Here is an 18,479-nt window from a genome sequence, read left to right as displayed (position 1 = left end):
TCATATCTGTATGAGAGTCATGATTTTACCTTTTGCTGAAAATAATCTTTTAACAAGTCATATCTGCACGTAAGGTCTCACACATCCTATGGGCTGGTGTATAAAGAAGATTATAAGCCTGTTTTCATTATAAGCATGCAGGATCTTAGTTCCCCGACCAGGGATCGAAACCACACTCTCTGCATTGGAAGCACGGAGTCTTAATCACTGGATCGCCAGGGAAGTCCTTAAAGAAGATTAAAGTCAAAAGCCTTCCCTTAAAAAGGAGAGAAAAAATAGACCTTACTGAACACAAACATTGTGATGATATTTACAAAACTGTTGTCAAGTCAGTTTCCACGAAAACTCATACTTCTCTGGATCTCACATTCGACTCAGGCACACACAGCAGCATGTTGGGCTGGAACCTGAGAACCAGGAAGCGAGAATTCTGAATGAACCCGCCCCTACCAGCTGGTTTCAAGAACTCCAGGTTCAACCTACCCCTAAGGTGGTGAGAGGAAAGCTGTGTACAGTAGCTCAGCTGGCGCTCAGGAGCTCAACTAGATCTCCATGCTCTGTGGAAGCCAGAAAGAAGACTGATGGCCAGTGCCTTCTGCAAAACACAGGTGAGGTGAAAGAGACACTCTGTTTAGGCAAACCCATGCTGTGGGTAAGAAAGTCCCTTCCCACGGTGCACTTCCTTTGCCTGGCATTGCAAACAGGCACCAGGGTGTCGGGGAATTGTGTGTGCCAAGTACGCAGGCAAACTGAGGGCAAAGGGTCAATGAAGGCAAAGAGTTAGGACTGGGCAGGGGTCTATTCAGAAAATGTTTACTATGGAGTCAGTGTTTGAGCACTTACAGGTTAGGTGTGCAGAGAGAGAGAGACAGAGACTGAATCAGTACTAAGAAGAGTTTTCTTTCCAGCCCATCCGCTGGGATAGTGTCACGAGTTACAGTATCATGTTCATACCTTTTTCATCCTCCCTGGGGAAGGTGATTTAAACATTTATTGGCACATCCCCTGGGTGAAAGCCAAGAACTTTGGGTACAGAATTGGAAGCTATGTGTTCAGAGGGATGGACACTGCCGTGTGTGAGCAGGGAACCCAAGTCCCAAGTCCATCAAAGCCCTGCTGTTCCAAGCTGCACCTTTCCCACTTCAACTGCTTGAAGACACCTGCGTGGTTCAACCGTACTGTCGGCAGTTATTTTAAAAATTGGAAATCCACAGTACTTTAGAAAGGGCTGTGCCCCTGAATGTTCTAAGTTTTCTACAACTGATCTTGATATTATTTCTCTGAGTTGTGCATGTGTCCCAAGTGTTCTGTGTTTTGTTTTGTTTTTCTTATCAAGGCTCAGAGGTGCTGCTGTGCAATGAGTAAGAATACAGCCTGTGGGGCAACTGGATCTGGTCCCCAAGCCAGTGGCTCACGCCGTGATCTTGGGCAAGCTGCCTGAGCACAGAGGTGATTTCCTCAACTGTAAAATGAGGTTGATAATAATGCTCAGCTCCTGGAGTGGCTGTGAGGGTTGCATTCGTGCACGTGAGGCATCTCACGGTGTATGACCTCAGATGAGAGGCAGGGAAGGCTGAACAGAATGGCTACACATCAGTGCTTCTCAACGTGGCCACACATCGGAATCACCCGGGGAATTTAAAAAACACCCATGCGTGGAAAACACCCATCCTCAGAGATTCTGGTTTGATTGGTTGAGGTGCAGCCTGGGCATCAGAACATTTTAAAGCTTCGGGTGATTCTAATGGGCACCCAAGATTGAGAGCTACTTTTCTAAATACTCGGGAAATGAGATATTCTCAGAGCTCCCATCCATGGCTGCACACTAGTCTTTCAGGGAAAGATTGCTCGGGGGTCTCAACCCTGAATGGGTTCCCTGTGTTTTTCTTATAAAACTCATGTTGAGTATGGAGTCTGTGCAAGGCCCTTCCAGCCCACGCACTTGTCCAGGGTCCCCGAGGGTTTGGAACCTGTTAAAAGTGAGGTTCCATGTAACGTGTGTGTGTTTCTCATTAAGTTCTACATTCAGAAATCGGCTTCAGAGACAAAGAAAAAGAAGGTGAACTTGTCTGAACAGAAGGAGTTTCTCTTCCTTCAAGCCATGCCAGCCTATAAGCCTTCATAAAGCAGGGAAGGCAGCTCCTTTCCCTGACAGACTCTGATAGACTCCGCATTTACCAGAGTGGCTTGTTAAGACAAAAGGGTGTGCACACCCCAGCCAGGAGATCCAAGCAGTTAAACTATTTGCTGTCTACATCAAAGCCCCAGGACATCCAGAAATTCCCTGCACGGCCCAGCCCACCATCATGAGGCCCTGCCCGAGGAGACCCAGTTGTCTGGGCCAAGCTGTCCAATGGCTCTTGCTTTTGGCCGTGCTCATCTTCTTCCTCTTCACCTTGCCCTCCTTTATTAAGGAACCTAATACAACGCCTACCAGGTAAGATTCTGACCCTTTTCAAGTTCCCCGTGATTTATTAGAAGAAATTGAAAAATTATAGCCCAGGGAGGGCTGGGGATATCTGAGACACCTCTGTGTTTACGGCGGTGTCAGGGATCAGGAAGGTTGGCAGGAACCACGGGCAAGGAAGCTCAAAGGGGAGACTTGGGGTACGTGGAGGTGGTGTAACAGGGAAACAGGGTGCCATGGGGCTTGTACATAGAGGAGGTAGAAGCAGAAGTTAGAGAACTATTGGCCTGGACTCCTGAAGGCATAAGTAGAAAATAAGACTATTTTCCCCTCTGGGACTGTAAGTAATAACCCCAGCTTTGGGGTTAGTTTTGACATGCCATTCTCTGTGTCCTAAAGCAAAAGATTTATCCCGTGAATTCCATTAATTTCTAAATCATACAATCCCTGAGACGTTTGTCAGTAAAATGGGAGATCGCTCACTTAGGGAGGTGGCTGAAATTCTGGGTCCCAAGCTAACTCTTCAAAAGGACCCTCTAGACCAGTTTTCTTATAAACACATCTCCAGCAGTGAGAGATCCCTTTCTTTCCAGATTCAATGTATTTTGAATGATTTTGTTTCACTATTCTCAGAATTTGAAAGTAAAACATGCTCTCATGAAGTTTTAAAAAAGACAGAAATGTGAAGCAAGAAATAAAGGTCTCTCCATTATACCCCCATCTCTATCCAGTCTTCACGGGTAACTAACCTTAATGCTTTGGTGTACAAATAATTACTATATTATTGTAGCTAACACTTCTTTAGCATTCACTATATGCCAGGCACTATGCTTATGAGTATATGAGTATACTGAGACTCAGAGAGCTTAAATGAATGACCCAAGTTCACTCAGCTGGTAGCTGACTCAAACCCAGGCATTTTGGTTCCATAATCTGTGCTCCTTACCTTATGTTAGACAAGCCGTTACAACAGATGGGGAAATAGATAGGTAGATAGGTAGATGATAGGTAGGTAGGTAGGCAGATAGATAGATAGACAGACAGGTAGATTGTTGGATGGTTGGATGGACGGATGGATGGACGGATAGGTACCACACTATACACATTGTTCCACAGGTTGACTTTTTTTTTTTTTTTAAATATATTTATTTATTTATTTTTGGCTATGTTGGGTCTTCGTTTCTGTGCGAGGGCTTTCTCCAGTTGCAGAGAGCGGGGGCCACTCTTCATCACGGTGCGCGGGCCTCTCCCTGTCGCGGCCTCTCCCGTTGCAGAGCACAGGCTCCAGACGCGCAGGCTCAGTGGCTGTGGCTCACGGGCTTAGTTGCTCCGTGGCATGTGGGATCTTCCCAGACCAGGGCTCGAACCCGTGTCCCCTGCATTGGCAGGCAGATTCTCAACCACTGCACCACCAGGGAAGCCCCCACAGGTTGACTTTTTAAATCAACACTATATCGTGGACCTCCTTCCATGTTGGCACCTATAGATCTACTCCCTTCCTTTTCATGGCTGCATAGCATTCTATAGAACGGATATAGTTTATTTAACCAGCCCCTATCGATGGGCACTTGGGTTTTTCACATACCTTTGTGTGCTTATGTAAGTATTCCTGTAGGTAGATTTCTAGAAGTGGATTTGCCAAGATAATGGATTATGTTCACATTAAATGTCAGTGGATACCATCAAGTCATCCTCAGAAAAGGCTACACCGACAGGTGTGTGAGTTAACTCTCTCCAACCTCTGTAGCAACACTGGATCTTGTGAATGTTTTTAAAGTTTTATCATATGATAGGTAAAAGCGTGTTTCTCTTTTTAATTTGCATTTCTCAGGCCACTGGTGAATTTGAGGATCCTCTAAAGTTTATAAATCATTTCATTGTATGAATATACCACACGTTGTTTATCCATTCTGTTATTGATGGACATTTGGGTTGTTTCCAGTTTCTGGCTATTATGAATTATGAGTAAATCTGCTGTGGACATTGCTGTACAAATCTTTTTGTGCACATATTTTTTTTACTCCTGGGTCAATATCTACAGGTGGAATTGGTGTGTCATAAGGAAGGTGTATGTTCAGCTTTAGAAGAAAAGGCCTGACTTATTTCCAAAACAGGTTTGAATTTGTCTATTTCTCCCTTCAGTTTCGTCAGTTCTTGTTTCATGTAATTTGAAGCTCTGTTATCTGATGAACATGCATTTAGGATTGTCCTGACTTCAACAGTGACTGTAAAGTTACTGAATCTGCCCAAGATTTTAAGGGCTAGGAAAAGGGTCGCATATTGAGATTTCTCAATAAACTGTTTATATAACTTCATGAACGCCATAACAGTAGAGGTCCCTGGAGGAAAGGAGTTTTTGTGTGTTGAGAGGTTCAAAGAGAAGATGGAGTCTGGAACACAGGTAGGGCTTGGATGAGTGCTCAGGGCAAGGCACTCATGTGGTGAGAAAAGGACGAACAAGAAGCTGGCCTAAATAAGTCCTAAATTGGTGTCCTCTTTGCTTAGCCGAGAGAGAATCCACCTCAGGGAAATGAAGGGCATTTAGGAAGGTGGGACCGAGTGTTGCTGCAGAAGGCTTTCAGGCAGGGAGGTGGCCTTGTGACAGTGGTATTTTAAGACGATGAGTCTGCCAGAAGTGAACAGGATGGATCCGGAGGAGGAGGAGGGAGTTGCCACTTTGGCCTGACCAGCCGCGGTACCCAAGGGAGACGGACGACTCCACACAGATTATCCTGGCGTGAAGCGAGGGACCAGGGCCGACTTTAGCCATTAAAACGCAAGGTGAAGAGGATCTGGACTAAGACAGAGACAGTGGAACAGGAAGAAGTGGAAAATCAGAGATATTTTGAAGGAGAGGAGTGGGAGAGAGGGAGACGCCAAAGTGATGGGCAGTTTTGCAATTTAGAGACTGGTAATGGCCCCCCCTTTCCCACAGTGCTGCCTGGGCACAGGGTGAGAATAAAATCAGAAAGGAAAGGGAGGTGTACAACGCAGACCGCACCTGTAGATCCCTGTGGTTTATGAAGGCCATTATCATGGTGGTGTTTACACTTCATGATGCGCCATGATAATTTGAGAGTCGGAGAAGATTTTCAAACCCTAACCTATGCTCCAGGGGCCATTCCATGTGTTACTTCTGATCTTCACAATTGCTGTCCAAGATTAGTATTTTTATTCTCTGACAAAAATGCAGACTGCGACGCTCAAAAAGGTTAAGGGGAATTTTACCGAGCCAGGGAGTAGCAAAACGGATATTTGAATTTAGGGGATTTGAGTTCCAGATCCCATGCTTCTCCACTACCTCCTATGTGTTGACTCTCAAGAGGTTTAGAGTCTAAGGGATGAGAGAGACATACACAAAGTAAGAGAATGCAGGTGATATTATCAGTAGTGATAAATGACTTCAATAAAGTCACCTGTGACAGGTGCTACGGGAGCACATGAGTAATCCAACCAGGGGGACGGGGTGGGGGGTAAGGAGAGCATTTGCACAGTGACTGATGGCTGTGTGACATTTCAGCAAGCAGGAACACTGCAAAGTGAGGAAACAGCATCAGCAATGGTGCAGAAACGGGAAAAGGCAGGATGCGTTCAGGAATGGGAGACTGATGGATGAGTAAGGCAACAAGCACTGATAAGGCACTCACCACGTGCCAGGCACTGGCCTTGGAGTTATGATTACGAATCACGTGTCAAGCCTGAGAGTAGATAATATTATCATCATCACCCCCTTTTACAGATAAGAGAAGTTAAGTAGTTTGTCCAAGGTCACCCTGGTCACTGATGTTCAAACCCAGGCAGGCTAGCTCCAGAGTCCCTGCTCCCAGCCAAGACACCAGGCTGGCATCGCACCACCGTCCATGCCCCTCTATCACATCCATCCTGACATGATGTCATAAACCCTAAATTTGTCTTTTTCTGCCAGACTATGAATTTCTTCTGGGTAGGAACTGTCTTATCTGTCTCCATTTCTCCAGTAATTTGAACAGGTCCTGGACACTGTGCTTGTGTAACACAGTGTAAATGCTTGTTGATGAAAGAATGAATGTGTGGCCTTAAATAACTTTATTCTATAGCTATGGAAAGTTTTACAGTAAGGGAGTAGCTTGATTAAATGAGTGCTTTATGCAGGTTATTCTGTCAGTAGATTATAGGCTAGGGTAGGTGGCTTGGCACAGTGGTTTTGGTTTTGGTTTTGGTTTTCTTGGCCGCGCCTCGAGGCTTGCGAGATCTTAGTTCCCCGACCAGGGATTGAACCCAGGACACGGCAGTGAAAGCGCTGAGTCCTAACCACTGGACCGCCAGGGAATTCCCCGGGCACAGGGGTTTTAAGGGGGACAGGTTAGAGGCCGATGCAGTGGTTTAGGATAGAGTCCTTGGGGCCCCGGGGCAAGGAGGTTATGGTGACAGCGGGACTGGGAATAAAGGACGGAGAATAAGTAAAATCGTTGTATTTGGCTTAGAAGAAGAATGGTGGGAACAGACAAAGGGACCCTGGGACAAGAGTGACCAAGACAAGTCAGGGAGGGCTAGGATGCCAGGTAAAGGACACCTGGAAAGTAATGGCTAAGTCACTAGACAGGAAAATTCTCTTTTCCAAAGCTCCCAGGGATTCCCCCCAAAACGTGTGTAGCACGGGGACTCCACCACGACGTCCAGTTAGAGAACCAAGCAGAGCTGAGGAGCCAGGCTTTTCTCAGCACAACACCCGATACCAACTTGCATAAATTAAATGATGCTTTTTGACAGCCTCACATCATAGTAGAAAATGAAAAGAAAATAAAGTGAATCCAATCCCTGGAGTCAGAAACCTTGATTGCCAGAAGACAGACCAGCCACCCTGCATCTGCCTTCTCCCACGGCTAGCATAAGCATTGCAGGATGAAAATCAGCTTATGTGCCCCACTCCTGCCTTCAGGAACCCCCACCCCATCTCCCACTTGGAATTCTTCCACAGCTCCTCCTGGGCGGAGAGACAAATGATAAAGTCTAAATTCCTCAGTCCAACATACACTGCAAGTAATGACCTGGCCCTGCCTGCCTGTTTGGAAGCATCTCCTGCCCCACAAGCCCCCAACCCATCCCCACTCTGTTTCATAATTACTTCCTGGCTCCAACACCACAAGTTCTCATGCCTCTGACACTGAAACTTCCTCCTCCCCACTCTTAATCCTCTTCGGAGGGGAACTCCTCCAGGAAGCCTTCCTTGCTTCCACGGTGCCCAGACAGAGCTCCTTCCTTCATGTTCCCACCATGCTCAAACGTTCCACAGCACAATACGTGTTTCATATTGCAATGACACGGCTGTCTATTCACTAGACTTCCTCTCTCCTGTGGCTGGGAAACACGCCTTTCATCCGTCATCTCCAGCATCTAACATGAGATGCGGCAAATATGGTGGTCTCTCGACAAATATTTGCCGAGTATGTATATTTTTCCAACAATCAACAGTTTGCTTTTTTTTTTTTTTCCCTTTGGCCACGCCGCACGGCTTGCGGGATCTTAGTTCCCCGACCAGGGACTGAACTCTGGCCGCAGCAGTGCAAGCGCCGAGTCCTAACCACTGGACCGCCAGGGAATTCCAACAGTTTGCTTTTAAGCAGGGATGGACTCATGATAGGATTCGAAGCACATCTTTAAGACAGATCTTGATGCCGAAAGCTCAGCTTCTCTGTACACAGGTGCCAAATCAAATCACGGAGACGGAGTTTTGGGTGAAGTAGAAAAGGACAGCTTTATTACTTTGCCAGGCAAAGGGGGAACACAGTAGACTAGCGCCTCAAGAACTGTGCCCCCCTCCCTGGGGAATAAGGAGAGGTCTTATAGTCAGGCCTGTGGTCAGGGGTATGCAATAAGGATCAAGGCAAGAGTTTCAAAAGGGTGGGGTTGCTGACAAGATTAGGGTGTGTGCAGGGTCTCAGGTGGTCCGTCTTTCTCCTAATCTTGATGAGTTTCTCTGGTCCCTTTAATCTTGCCTCAGGTGGTTTCCTGGCTGCTCCTCCCTTGATTAGCAACTGTTCGAATCTGCCCTTTCAGGGAAGGTCATGGAGGCTGGAGTCTTGCCTACAAGAAATGGGGGACAAAAAGGCCTCCATGCTCGGGAGCCCCACAGGGCCCTGGTAGGCATCAATCTTTCAGAAATCAAGGTTGGCAGCTATGGTCTTAACAGGAATGCATCCTTCCCTTTTCCCTGTGGACAAAGCTACCTTTGTTACCTATGCTTTATTATTTTAAAAAAAAGGTCCACTGGGGTTTCCCTGGTGGAGCAGTGGTTGCGAATCCACCCCCCAATGCAGGAGACACGGGTTCAAGCCCTGGTCTGGGAAGATCCCACATGCCGTGGAGCAACTAACCCCGTGCGCCACAACTACTGAGCCTGCGCTCTAGAGCCCGCGAGCCACAATTACTGAAGCCCGCGCGCCTAGAGCCCGTGCTCCACAACGAGAGAATCCACCGCAATGAGAAGCCCGCGCACCGCAACGAAGAGTAGCCCCCATTCGCTGCTACTAGAGAAAGCCCGCGCGCAGCAACAAAGACCCAATGCAGCCAAAAATAATAAATAAATAATGAAATAAATAAATTTATTTTAAAAAAAAAAAAGGTCCACTGAATCATACAGATATGAGGTGACAGGACTAGGTTCACACAAACTCATTCTTAGACTCACAATCGGGAACGTAGCAGACGCTGGGAGCCACAGAGGTGCAAACATGGAGAGCTGGGGGCGCAGCACGGGTGGGGGGTGAGCAGTTCATTTCTGCCCTTGGCATCCAGTTCCAGCTCCCCAAACTCCGTGCCACCACTAAGGGTTCTTTATTGGTCAGAGTAAGTTTCCAGACCCATTGCCAACAAGTGCAGCTTAGTTTTGGGTAGTGGACGGTGATGCCCCTTCCCTCATCTCTCCTGGAGACTGGTTTGACGTCCACTTGAGACACAAAGATAGATACTAGTCATGCTTCTCAAGTCCCTACAGCCTTCAGCCTTCATCCAAAGTCATCTCTGTCTCTAGGAATCAGCATCGAGAGAACATTAAGGAAAGGTCTCCGGAGCTGCTGCAAAAGGCTACGTCCCAGGCACCCACTACCGGAAGCAGGACGACCGCCCACGTGGAGTCAGCACAGGGGACCAGCATGCAGGACACACACCCCGAGGCCACAGCCAACACAGCTGGAGAGGGCAGAGGAGCGGAGGCTGGCAAGGCCAGTGCCGAGGAGCCAGGCAGAGCACCCAGCACAGCCAGGATGGCAGCACCGGAGGCGCAGGCGAGCAACGACACCGCGGGGGACACGCTGCCCCCGAGAGCTCAAGTCGGGGGGGTGGCCTCTGGCTGGACGGAGGCGCCGCCGCTGAACAGTCAGGACCCGAGGACAACCAAAGGGTCAGGGGACCAGAGCGCGAGGCCGACGGCCCCGAGGATGGTGCCCATGAAGCTGCGGGGCAACGCAGCAGCTACAGCAAGGACGCCCCTTCCAGAAAATCAGGCTGGGGTGCAGACCCCTGCGGGAGCGGGGCCGACGGGAAGGGGAGTCCGAGGAGCCACCACAGAGGCTGTCCCACCCAAGGACAGAGCCCAGGCCACCCCGTCCTCAGCCCCTCTCCAGAGCCCCACCACCCAGAGAGGCCAGAGATTGCGGGCCGCCAACTTCAAGTCTGAGCCGCAGTGGGATTTTGAGGACGAATACAGCCTGGAGGTGAGCAGCCTCCAGACGGTGAGTTTTCCTGCACCACACCCCCCACCGCCACCACCGACCCCGCCCTGAGGCCCCACCCTCTCCCTTCCCTCCCAGGCTCAGGTCCTAAGCTCTGCCTCGGCCCACCCATGCTCTCCCCCCAGCACTGCTCTCATCCCATCCTTCCTTGTTATAATGGTCAGAAGCAGGGCAGGGAAGGCAGGTCCCAGGGTGTGAGCGAGAAGGCCCTGTCCTGGGCCCCTAGGAGCCCAGAGGGTCGTCAATCCCGGTGAGAGAGTGTGACCTGCACCGGAATCCCGTCCTGCGGCAGGGGAAGGGGCAGGAACCAGCAGGGACTAAGGGACCAGAACACCCAGGCCAGCCCTGTTCTCCCTGCATAGATAATTCTACGACCCTCCCTCTCTTCCCTCCCTAAGAAAAACAGCCTGGGCCCGCAGCCGTGGGAAGGGAGCCTTCAGAACGTGGGTGTTTACACACATCACTGCAACCACGCACAGCCCTGGGACCCATAGCATGTTCACACAGGCTGGTCCGCTCCTCTCACACGTAGGAAGGTACATTTGCCTTGAGGGCTGAGAACCACTGGTTCCCTGGGAGCCCTCCTGACCACAGTAGGCTGGGATGATCGATGGCGGGGGTGGGGGTGGGGCCAGAAGGCCCTGGGAATAGGATGGAAGAGGTAGCAGAGACCGACGCCTTCCCAGCTTTGAGGCCTGCTTTCTGCCCCTGCCTCCCCACCCCCCCCCCCCCCCACCCCTTGGCCATGGCCTTCTTGGGCCTCTCCCTGCCTGACCCGTTCTCCTGCATGTAGACCTGCCCTGACTCAGTGAAGATCAAAGCCTCCAAGTCACCCTGGCTCCAGAATCTCTTTCTACCCAACCTCACCCTCTTCCTGGACTCCAGACACTTCAACCAGAGCGAGTGGGGTCGCCTGGAGCACTTTGCTCCGCCCTTCGGCTTCATGGAGCTCAACTTCTCCTGTGAGTCCTCGCCCCGGGGGCCGGGGTGTGCGCTAGGCCCCAGCAGAGGGCCATGCTTTTTGTGTCTGGTCCGCCTCTTCCCTGGTGGCCACCAGCCCTGGGAGAAATGCCACTGGATCCCTGGCCCTTCCAGGGCTCTGAATGGAGTCCCCTCATTGCAGTGGTGCAGAAGGTCGTGTCCTGCTTCCCCCCGGTGCCCAGGCAGCAGCTGCTCCTGGCCAGCCTCCCTGCTGGGAGCTCCCGGTGCATCAGCTGTGCCGTGGTGGGCAACGGGGGCATCCTGAACAACTCCCAAGTGGGCCCAGAGATAGACGGCCATGACTACGTGTTCCGGTGAGCTCCCCTCCCCGGCCCCCTCCCACCCCCTCTCCTGCAGAGCTGGGCTCTTCTGAGAGATCTGAGAGGGTGTTCCGTGCCTGTATCTGGAAGGCGGGGTTCCTGGGCTCTCCAGAGAGTTTCTGTACATCAGTGCTGTCTCCCCGTTTCTCCTTCCTTTCCACGCGTCCCCCTCCTGCACTCATGTGTTCTGTCTGATTTTGTCTTTCCGTCTAGACTGAGTGGAGCTGTCATTAAGGGCTACGAACAGGATGTGGGTACTCGGACGTCCTTCTATGGCTTTACTGCCTTCTCCCTGACCCAGTCACTCCTTATACTGGGCAATCGGGGTTTCCGGCATGTGCCTCTGGGAAAGGTGAGCAAAGAGGAATGGGCCTGGCTGCACACAGACTTTGGATAAGGGAGGATGCAGGTGAGACAGGGAGACGAGCATCCTGCGTCTGAAGCCTGTGGCCGGTACAGCCTCCGTCCATGCAAGGGGCAAGAGCAGGGAGGAGAGCCGGGCCAGGCCTGAGAAGAGCAGGCGGGAAGTCTGGAGTCAGAGCCAGGCCACCCCACTGAAGGCAGGACTCCTGGACCACACGCTGTCCTTGGTCCTCAGGATGTCCGCTACCTGCACTTCCTGGAAGGCACCCGGGACTATGAGTGGCTGGAAGCACTGCTCCTGAATCAGACCCTGGTGACGAAGAACCTCTCCTGGTTCAGGTACTCACCTCCCCTTACCCCTGGTCGAGCTGTGTAGTGAGCAGCTGTGAAGGGCTGGACAGGTGGGGACAGTCTTAGCTATCACCTAGAGATGGGGTACCAGTCATGCCCATGACCCTGACTTGGCCCACACCAGGAGAGGTAAGAGAACTGAGCCTGAAGGACCCGTTCCTGCCCACAGGCGCAGGCCCCAGGAAGCTTTCCGGGAAGGCTTGCAATTGGACAGATACCTGTTGCTGCACCCAGACTTGCTCCGATACATGAAGAACAGGTGAGAGCAGTAAGCCCGTGGAAGGGGCCAGGTCCCTCTCATCCTTGCAGCCTCCTGACAGCTGGGTGGCTGGGGTATTTCACAGATTCCTGAGGTCTAAGACTCTGAACACCGTCCACTGGAGAATATACCGGCCCACCACTGGGGCCCTCCTGCTGCTTACTGCCCTTCAGCTCTGTGACCAGGTAAGGCTCTGCTTCTGGAGCAGGCATACCTGGAGAAACAGCTCTGGGGTAGTCCTGGGCCTGCTCAGCATGGGATGATGGCTGGGCGGGCGGCACACCCCTCTGGGGTGGGGGGAGTGTCATGACTGTGGATACTTGCATGTGTGCAAACGTGCATCCAGGGGTCCTGCACCCAGACCCCTAGGGTTGGAACCAGGATAAAGGGCCCTCACCCCCAACACACACAGAGAAGAAGCCTGGGAGACACAATATAGGCCTTATTTCTCCTCCAACCTTCATGTAGGTGAGTGCCTATGGCTTCATCACCAAGGGCCACGAACACTTCTCTGACCACTACTATGATAAGTCATGGAAACGAACGATCTTTTACACCAACCATGACTTCAGGTTGGAGAGAACGCTCTGGAAGCGGCTCCATGATGAAGGTATTATCCGACTCTACCAACATCCTGTAACTGCCAAACCAACCATGTGACTGGAGCCTGGGCTACAGAAGTCTCTTCAGCTGTTCCAAGATGCAGGGCGCAGTGGGAGCTTGGAGGCTCTTCTGTCATCTTCCCAGCTCCTGGACCAGGCTCCGAGCCCCTCCAGACTTCCGAGGGAACACTGGTACATAGGAGAGGACACCCTCAAGATGGCAAATGACCGACTGACGTTTTGGAGACCTTGGAAATTTGCTGCAGGGTCTGTTCCATGGAGGTGGGGACTCCATTCTTGAGACCAAGGAATTTTAACTGAACCTTCACTGTTCAAAAGCTACTTGACACAGAAGAAAGAGCCTGAACTTACAGAGACATGTAGATTTGGGGTTGAATTCCAGATCTTCTACTTAGCAGCTGTGAAATCTTGAAGGCATTCCTGCATTTCACTCTAGATTGTCTAGAAGACCCTTCCAGGGGTTATCTGATTCTAGAAGGGTCTGCAACTTTCCTTGTCTTTGAGCTACCTGACAACTCTCTGGGTTGTAGAAAACTGAGTATTAAAAATGATTTTTGTCCATGGAGATGCAAATAAGTTTCGCAAATGAAATGAAATGAAAAATGATTCCCCTGTGTATAGTGACCAGTTTTGTTCCTATTATCGAATTAATTTTAGCATTCCTGACTGCCTATATGTGTGTCGGGACTTTGGGTTCTCCTCTGAACCAGTTTTTACTAGTTCCTTCACTAATTAACGAGTTAAATAAAACCTCTGATATGTGTGATTTTTAAAAAAAAATTTTAAATTTATTTATTTTTTTATAAAGCAGGTTCTTATTAGTTACCTATTTTACACATATTAGTGTATATATGTCAATCCCAATCTCCCAGTTCATCCCACCACCACCACCGCCCTGCCACTTTCCCCCCTTGGTGTCCATACGTTTGTTCTCTACACCTGTGTCTCTATTTCTGCCCTGCAAACTGGTTTATCTGTACCATTTTTCTAGGTTCCACATATATGCGTTAATATACAATATTTGTTTTTCTCTTTCTGACTTACTTCACTCTGTATGACAGTCTCTAGATCCGTCCACATCTCTACAAATGACCCAATTTCGTTCCTTTTTATGGCTGATTAATATTCCATTGTATATATGTACCACATCTTCTTTATCCATTAGTCTGTCGATGGGCCTTTAGGTTGCTTCCATGACCTGGTTATTGTAAATAGTGCTGCAATGAACATTGGGGTGCATGTGTCTTTTTGAATTACGGTTTTCTCTGGGTATATGCCCAGTAGTGGGGTTGATGGGTCATATGGTAATTCTATTTTTAGTTTTTTAAGGAACCTCCATACTGTTCTCCGTAGTGGCTGTATCAATTTACATTCCCACCAACAGTGCAAGAGGGTTTCCTTTTCTCCACACCCTCTCCAGCATTTGTTGTTTGTAGATTTTCTGATGATGTCCATTCTAACTGGTGTGAGGTGATACCTCATTGTAGTTTTGATTTGCCTTTCTCTAATAATTAGTGATGTTGAGCAGCTTTTCATGTGCTTCTTGGCCATCTGTATGTCTTCTTTGGAGAAATGTCTATTTAGGTCTTCTGCCGTTTTTTATTGGGTTTTTTTTTTTTTTTTAATATTGAGCTGCATGAGCTGTTTATATATTTTGGAGATTAATCCTTTGTCTGTTGATTCATTTGCAAATATTTTCTCCCGTTCTGAGGGTTGTCTTTTCGTCTTGTTTCATCTCCTTTGCTTTGCAAAAGCTTTTAAGTTTCATTAGGTCCCATTTGTTTACTTTTGTTTTTATTTCCATTACTCTAGGAGGTGGATCAAAAAAGATCTTGCTGTGATTTATGTCAAAGAGTGTTCTTCCTATGTTTTCCTCTAAGAGTTTTATAGTGTCCGGTCTTATATTTAGGTCTCGAATCCATTTTGAGTTTATTTTTGTGTATGGTGTTAGGGAGTGTTCTAATTTCATTCTTTTCTCTTCATTCTTACATGTAGCTGTCCAGTTTTCCCAGCACCACTTATTGAAGAGACTGTCTTTTCTCCATTGTACATCCTTGCCTCCTTTGTCATAGATTAGTTGACCATAGGTGCATGGCGTTATCTCTGGGCTTTCTATCCTGTTCCATTGATCTATATTTCTGTTTTTGTGCCAGTACCATATTGTCTTGATTACTGTAGCTTTGTAGTATAGTTTGAAGTCAGGGAGTCTGATTCCTCCAGCTCCGTTTTTTCCCTCAAGACTGCTTTGGCGGGCTTCCCTGGTGGCGCAGTGGTTGAGAATCTGCCTGCTAATGCAGGGGACGCGGGTTCGAGCCCTGGTCTGGGAGGATCCCACATGCCGCGGAGCGGCTGGGCCCGTGAGCCACAATTACTGAGCCTGCGCGTCTGGAGCCTGTGCTCCGCAACAAGAGAGGCCGCGACAGTGAGAGGCCCACGCACCGCGATGAAGAGTGGACCCTGCTCGCCACAACTGGAGAAAGCCCTCGCACAGAAATGAAGACCCAACATAGCCATAAATAAATAAATAAATAAATAAATAAAATAAATAAATAAATAAATAAAAAAGACTGCTTTGGCTATTTGGGGTCTTTTGTGTCTCCATACAAATTTTAAGATTTTTTGTTCTAGTTCTGTAAAAAATGCCACTGGTAATTTGATAGGGATTGCATTTAATCTGTAGATTGCTTTGGGTAGTATAGTCATTTTCACAATACTGATTCTTCCAATCCAAGAGCATGGTATATCTCTTCATCTGTTTGTGTCATCTTTGATTTCTTTCATCAGTGTCTTATAGTTTTCTGAGTACAGGTCTTTTACCTCCTTAGGTAGGTTTATTCCTAGGTATTTTATTCTTTTTGTTGCAATGGTGAATGGAATTGTTTCCTTAATTTCTCTTTCTGATCTTTTGTTGTTAGTGTATAGGAATGCAAGAGATTTCTGTGCATTAATTTTGTATCCTGCAACTTTACCAAATTCATTGATTAGCTCTACTAGTTTTCTTTTTTTTTAAAATTAATTTATTTATTTTATTTATTTTTGGCTGCATTGGGTCTGCATTGCTGCGTGCGGGCTTTCTCTAGTTGTGGCAAGCGGGGGCTACTCTTCCTTGTGGTGCGCAGGCTTCTCATTGCAGTGGCTTCTCTTGTTGCGGAGCATGGGCTCTAGGCACATGGGCTTCAGTAGTTGTGGCACATGGGCTCAGTAGTTGTGGCTCACGGGCTTAGTTGCTCCACAGCATGTGGGATCTTCCTGGACCAGGGCTCGAACCCGTGTCCCCTGCATTGGCAGGCGGACTCTTAACCACTGCGCCACCAGGGAAGCCCTTAGTAGTTTTCTGGTGGCATCTTTAGGATTATCTATGTATAGTATCATGTCATCTGCAAACAGTGATGGTTTTACTTCTTCTTTTCCAACTTGTATTCCTTTTCTTTTTCTTCTCTGATTGACATGGCTAGGACTTCCAAAGCTATGTTGAATAACAGTGGCGAGAGTGGACATCCTTGTCTTGTTCCTGATCTTAGAGGAAATGCTTTCAGTTTTTCACCATTTAGAATGATGTTTGTTGTGGGTTTGTCGTATATGGCCTTTATTATGTTGAGGTAGGTTCCCTCTATGCTCACTTTCTGGAGAGTTTTTATCAGAAATCGATGTTGAATTTTGTCAAAAGCTTTTTCTGCATCTATTGAGATGATCATATGGTTTTTATTCTTCAATTTATTAATATGGTGTATCACATTGATTGACTTGCGTATATTGAAGAATCCTTGCATCCCTGGGATAAATCCCACTTGATCATGGTCTATGATCCTTTTAATGTGTTGTTGGATTCTGCTTGCTAGTATTTTGTTGAGGATTTTTGCATCTATATTCATCAGTGATACTGGTCTGTAATTTTCTTTTTTTGTAGTATCTTTGTCTGGTTTTGGTATCAGGGTAATAGTGGCCTCATAGAATGAGTTTGCGAGTGTTCCTTCCTCTGTAATTTTTTTGGAAGGGTTTGAGAAGGATGGGTGTTAGCTCTTCTCTGTGATAGAATTCACCTGTGAAGCCACCTGGTCCTGGACTTTTGTTTGTTGGAAGATTTTTAATCACAGTTTCAATTTCATTACTTGTTCATATTTTGTATTTCTTCCTGGTTCAGTCTTGAAAGGTTATACCTTTCTAAGAATTTGTCCATTTCTTCCAGGTTGTCCATTTTATTGGCATAGAGTTGCCTGTAGTAGTCTCTTATGATGCTCTGTATTTCTGCGGTGTCTGTTGTAACTGCTCCTTTTTCATTTCTAATTTTATTGATTTGAGTCCTCTCCCTCTTTTGCTTGATGAGTCTGGCTAAAGGTTTATCAATTTTGTTTATCTTCTCAAAGAACCAGGTTTTAGTTTTATTGATCTTTGCTATTGTTTTCTTTGTTTCTATTTCATTTATTTCTGCTCTGATCGTTATGATTTCTTTCCTTCTACTAACTTTGGGTTTTGTTTGTTCTTCTTTCTCTAGTTCCTTTAGGTATAAGGTTAGATTGTTTTCTTGAGATTTTTCTTGTTTCTTGAGGCAGGCTTGTATTGGTATACACTTCCCCCCTAGAACTGCCTTTGCCGCATCCCATAGGTTTTGGATCGTCGTGTTTTTCATTGTCATTTGTCTCTAGGTATTTTTTTATTTCCTCTGATTTCTTCAGTGATCTCTTGGTTATTTAGTAACGTATTGTTTAGCCTCCATGCGTTTGTGCTTTTTACGTTATTTTCCCTGTAATTCATTTCTAATCTCATAGCGTTGTGGTCAGAAAAGATGCTTGATATGATTTCAATTTTCTTAAATTTACTGAGGCTTGATTTGTGACCCAAGATGTGATCTATCCTGGAGAATGTTCGGTGTGCACTTGAGAAGAAAGTGCAATCTGCTGTTTTTGGATGGAATGTCCTATAAATATCAGTTAAATCTCTCTGGTCTATTGTGTCATTTAAAGCTTTTGTTTCCTTATTTATTTTCTGTCTGGATGATCTGTCCATTGGTGTAAGTGAGGTGTTAAAGTCCCCCACTACTGTTGTGTTACTGCCGACTTCCTCTGTTATAGCTGTTAGCAGTTGCCTTATGTATTGAGGTGCTCCTATGTTGGGTGCATATATATTTATAATTGTTATATCTTCTTCTTGGATTGATCCCTGGATCATTATGTAGTGTCCTTCCTTGTCTCTTGTAACATTCTTTATTTTAAAGTCTATTTTATCTGATACGAGTATAGCTACTCCAGCTTTCTTTTGATTTCCATTTGCACGGACTATCTTTTTCCATCCCCTCACTTTCAGTCTGTATGTGTCCCTAGGTCTGAAGTGGGTCTCTTGTAGACAGCATATATGTGGGTCTTGTTTTTGTATCCATTCAGCGAGCCTGTGTCTTTTGGTTGGAGCATTTAATCCATTCAGGTTTAAGGTAATTATTGATATGTATGTTCCTATTACCATTTTCTTGAT

At 47.4% G+C, this 18,479-nt stretch overlaps 1 protein-coding gene across 1 annotated transcript; it reads left to right on the top strand.

The window, feature by feature from the left end:
• The first annotated feature begins 2,306 nt into the window (after positions 1 to 2,306).
• Positions 2,307 to 13,050, top strand: ST6GALNAC1 (ST6 N-acetylgalactosaminide alpha-2,6-sialyltransferase 1). Its single transcript, XM_068531009.1, has 9 exons — positions 2,307 to 2,437; positions 9,417 to 10,116; positions 10,910 to 11,078; positions 11,240 to 11,411; positions 11,631 to 11,769; positions 12,016 to 12,119; positions 12,301 to 12,390; positions 12,476 to 12,575; positions 12,859 to 13,050. Exons 1-9 carry the CDS (start codon positions 2,307 to 2,309, stop codon positions 13,048 to 13,050), a joined length of 1,797 nt encoding a protein of 598 aa, XP_068387110.1.
• The last annotated feature ends 5,429 nt before the right edge of the window (positions 13,051 to 18,479 follow it).

Source organism: Eschrichtius robustus, chromosome 20 (genome assembly GCF_028021215.1).
Source record: "Eschrichtius robustus isolate mEscRob2 chromosome 20, mEscRob2.pri, whole genome shotgun sequence".
In the NCBI taxonomy this organism is placed as follows: Eukaryota; Metazoa; Chordata; class Mammalia; order Artiodactyla; family Eschrichtiidae; genus Eschrichtius; species Eschrichtius robustus.
Note: the sequence above shows the minus strand (reverse complement) of the source record. Positions and strands in the feature narration are given on the sequence as shown.

What these genes read in the sequence shown, in the direction of transcription:
- ST6GALNAC1 (XM_068531009.1), top strand. Translation starts at nt 2,307, where the DNA reads ATGAGGCCCTGCCCGAGGAGACCCAGTTGTCTGGGCCAAGCTGTCCAA. An exon ending in CATGGAGCTCAACTTCTCCT is followed by an intron (nt 11,079 to 11,239) that starts GTGAGTCCTCGC and finishes CCCTCATTGCAG; the next exon opens with TGGTGCAGAAGGTCGTGTCC. An exon ending in CTCCGATACATGAAGAACAG is followed by an intron (nt 12,391 to 12,475) that starts GTGAGAGCAGTA and finishes GGTATTTCACAG; the next exon opens with ATTCCTGAGGTCTAAGACTC.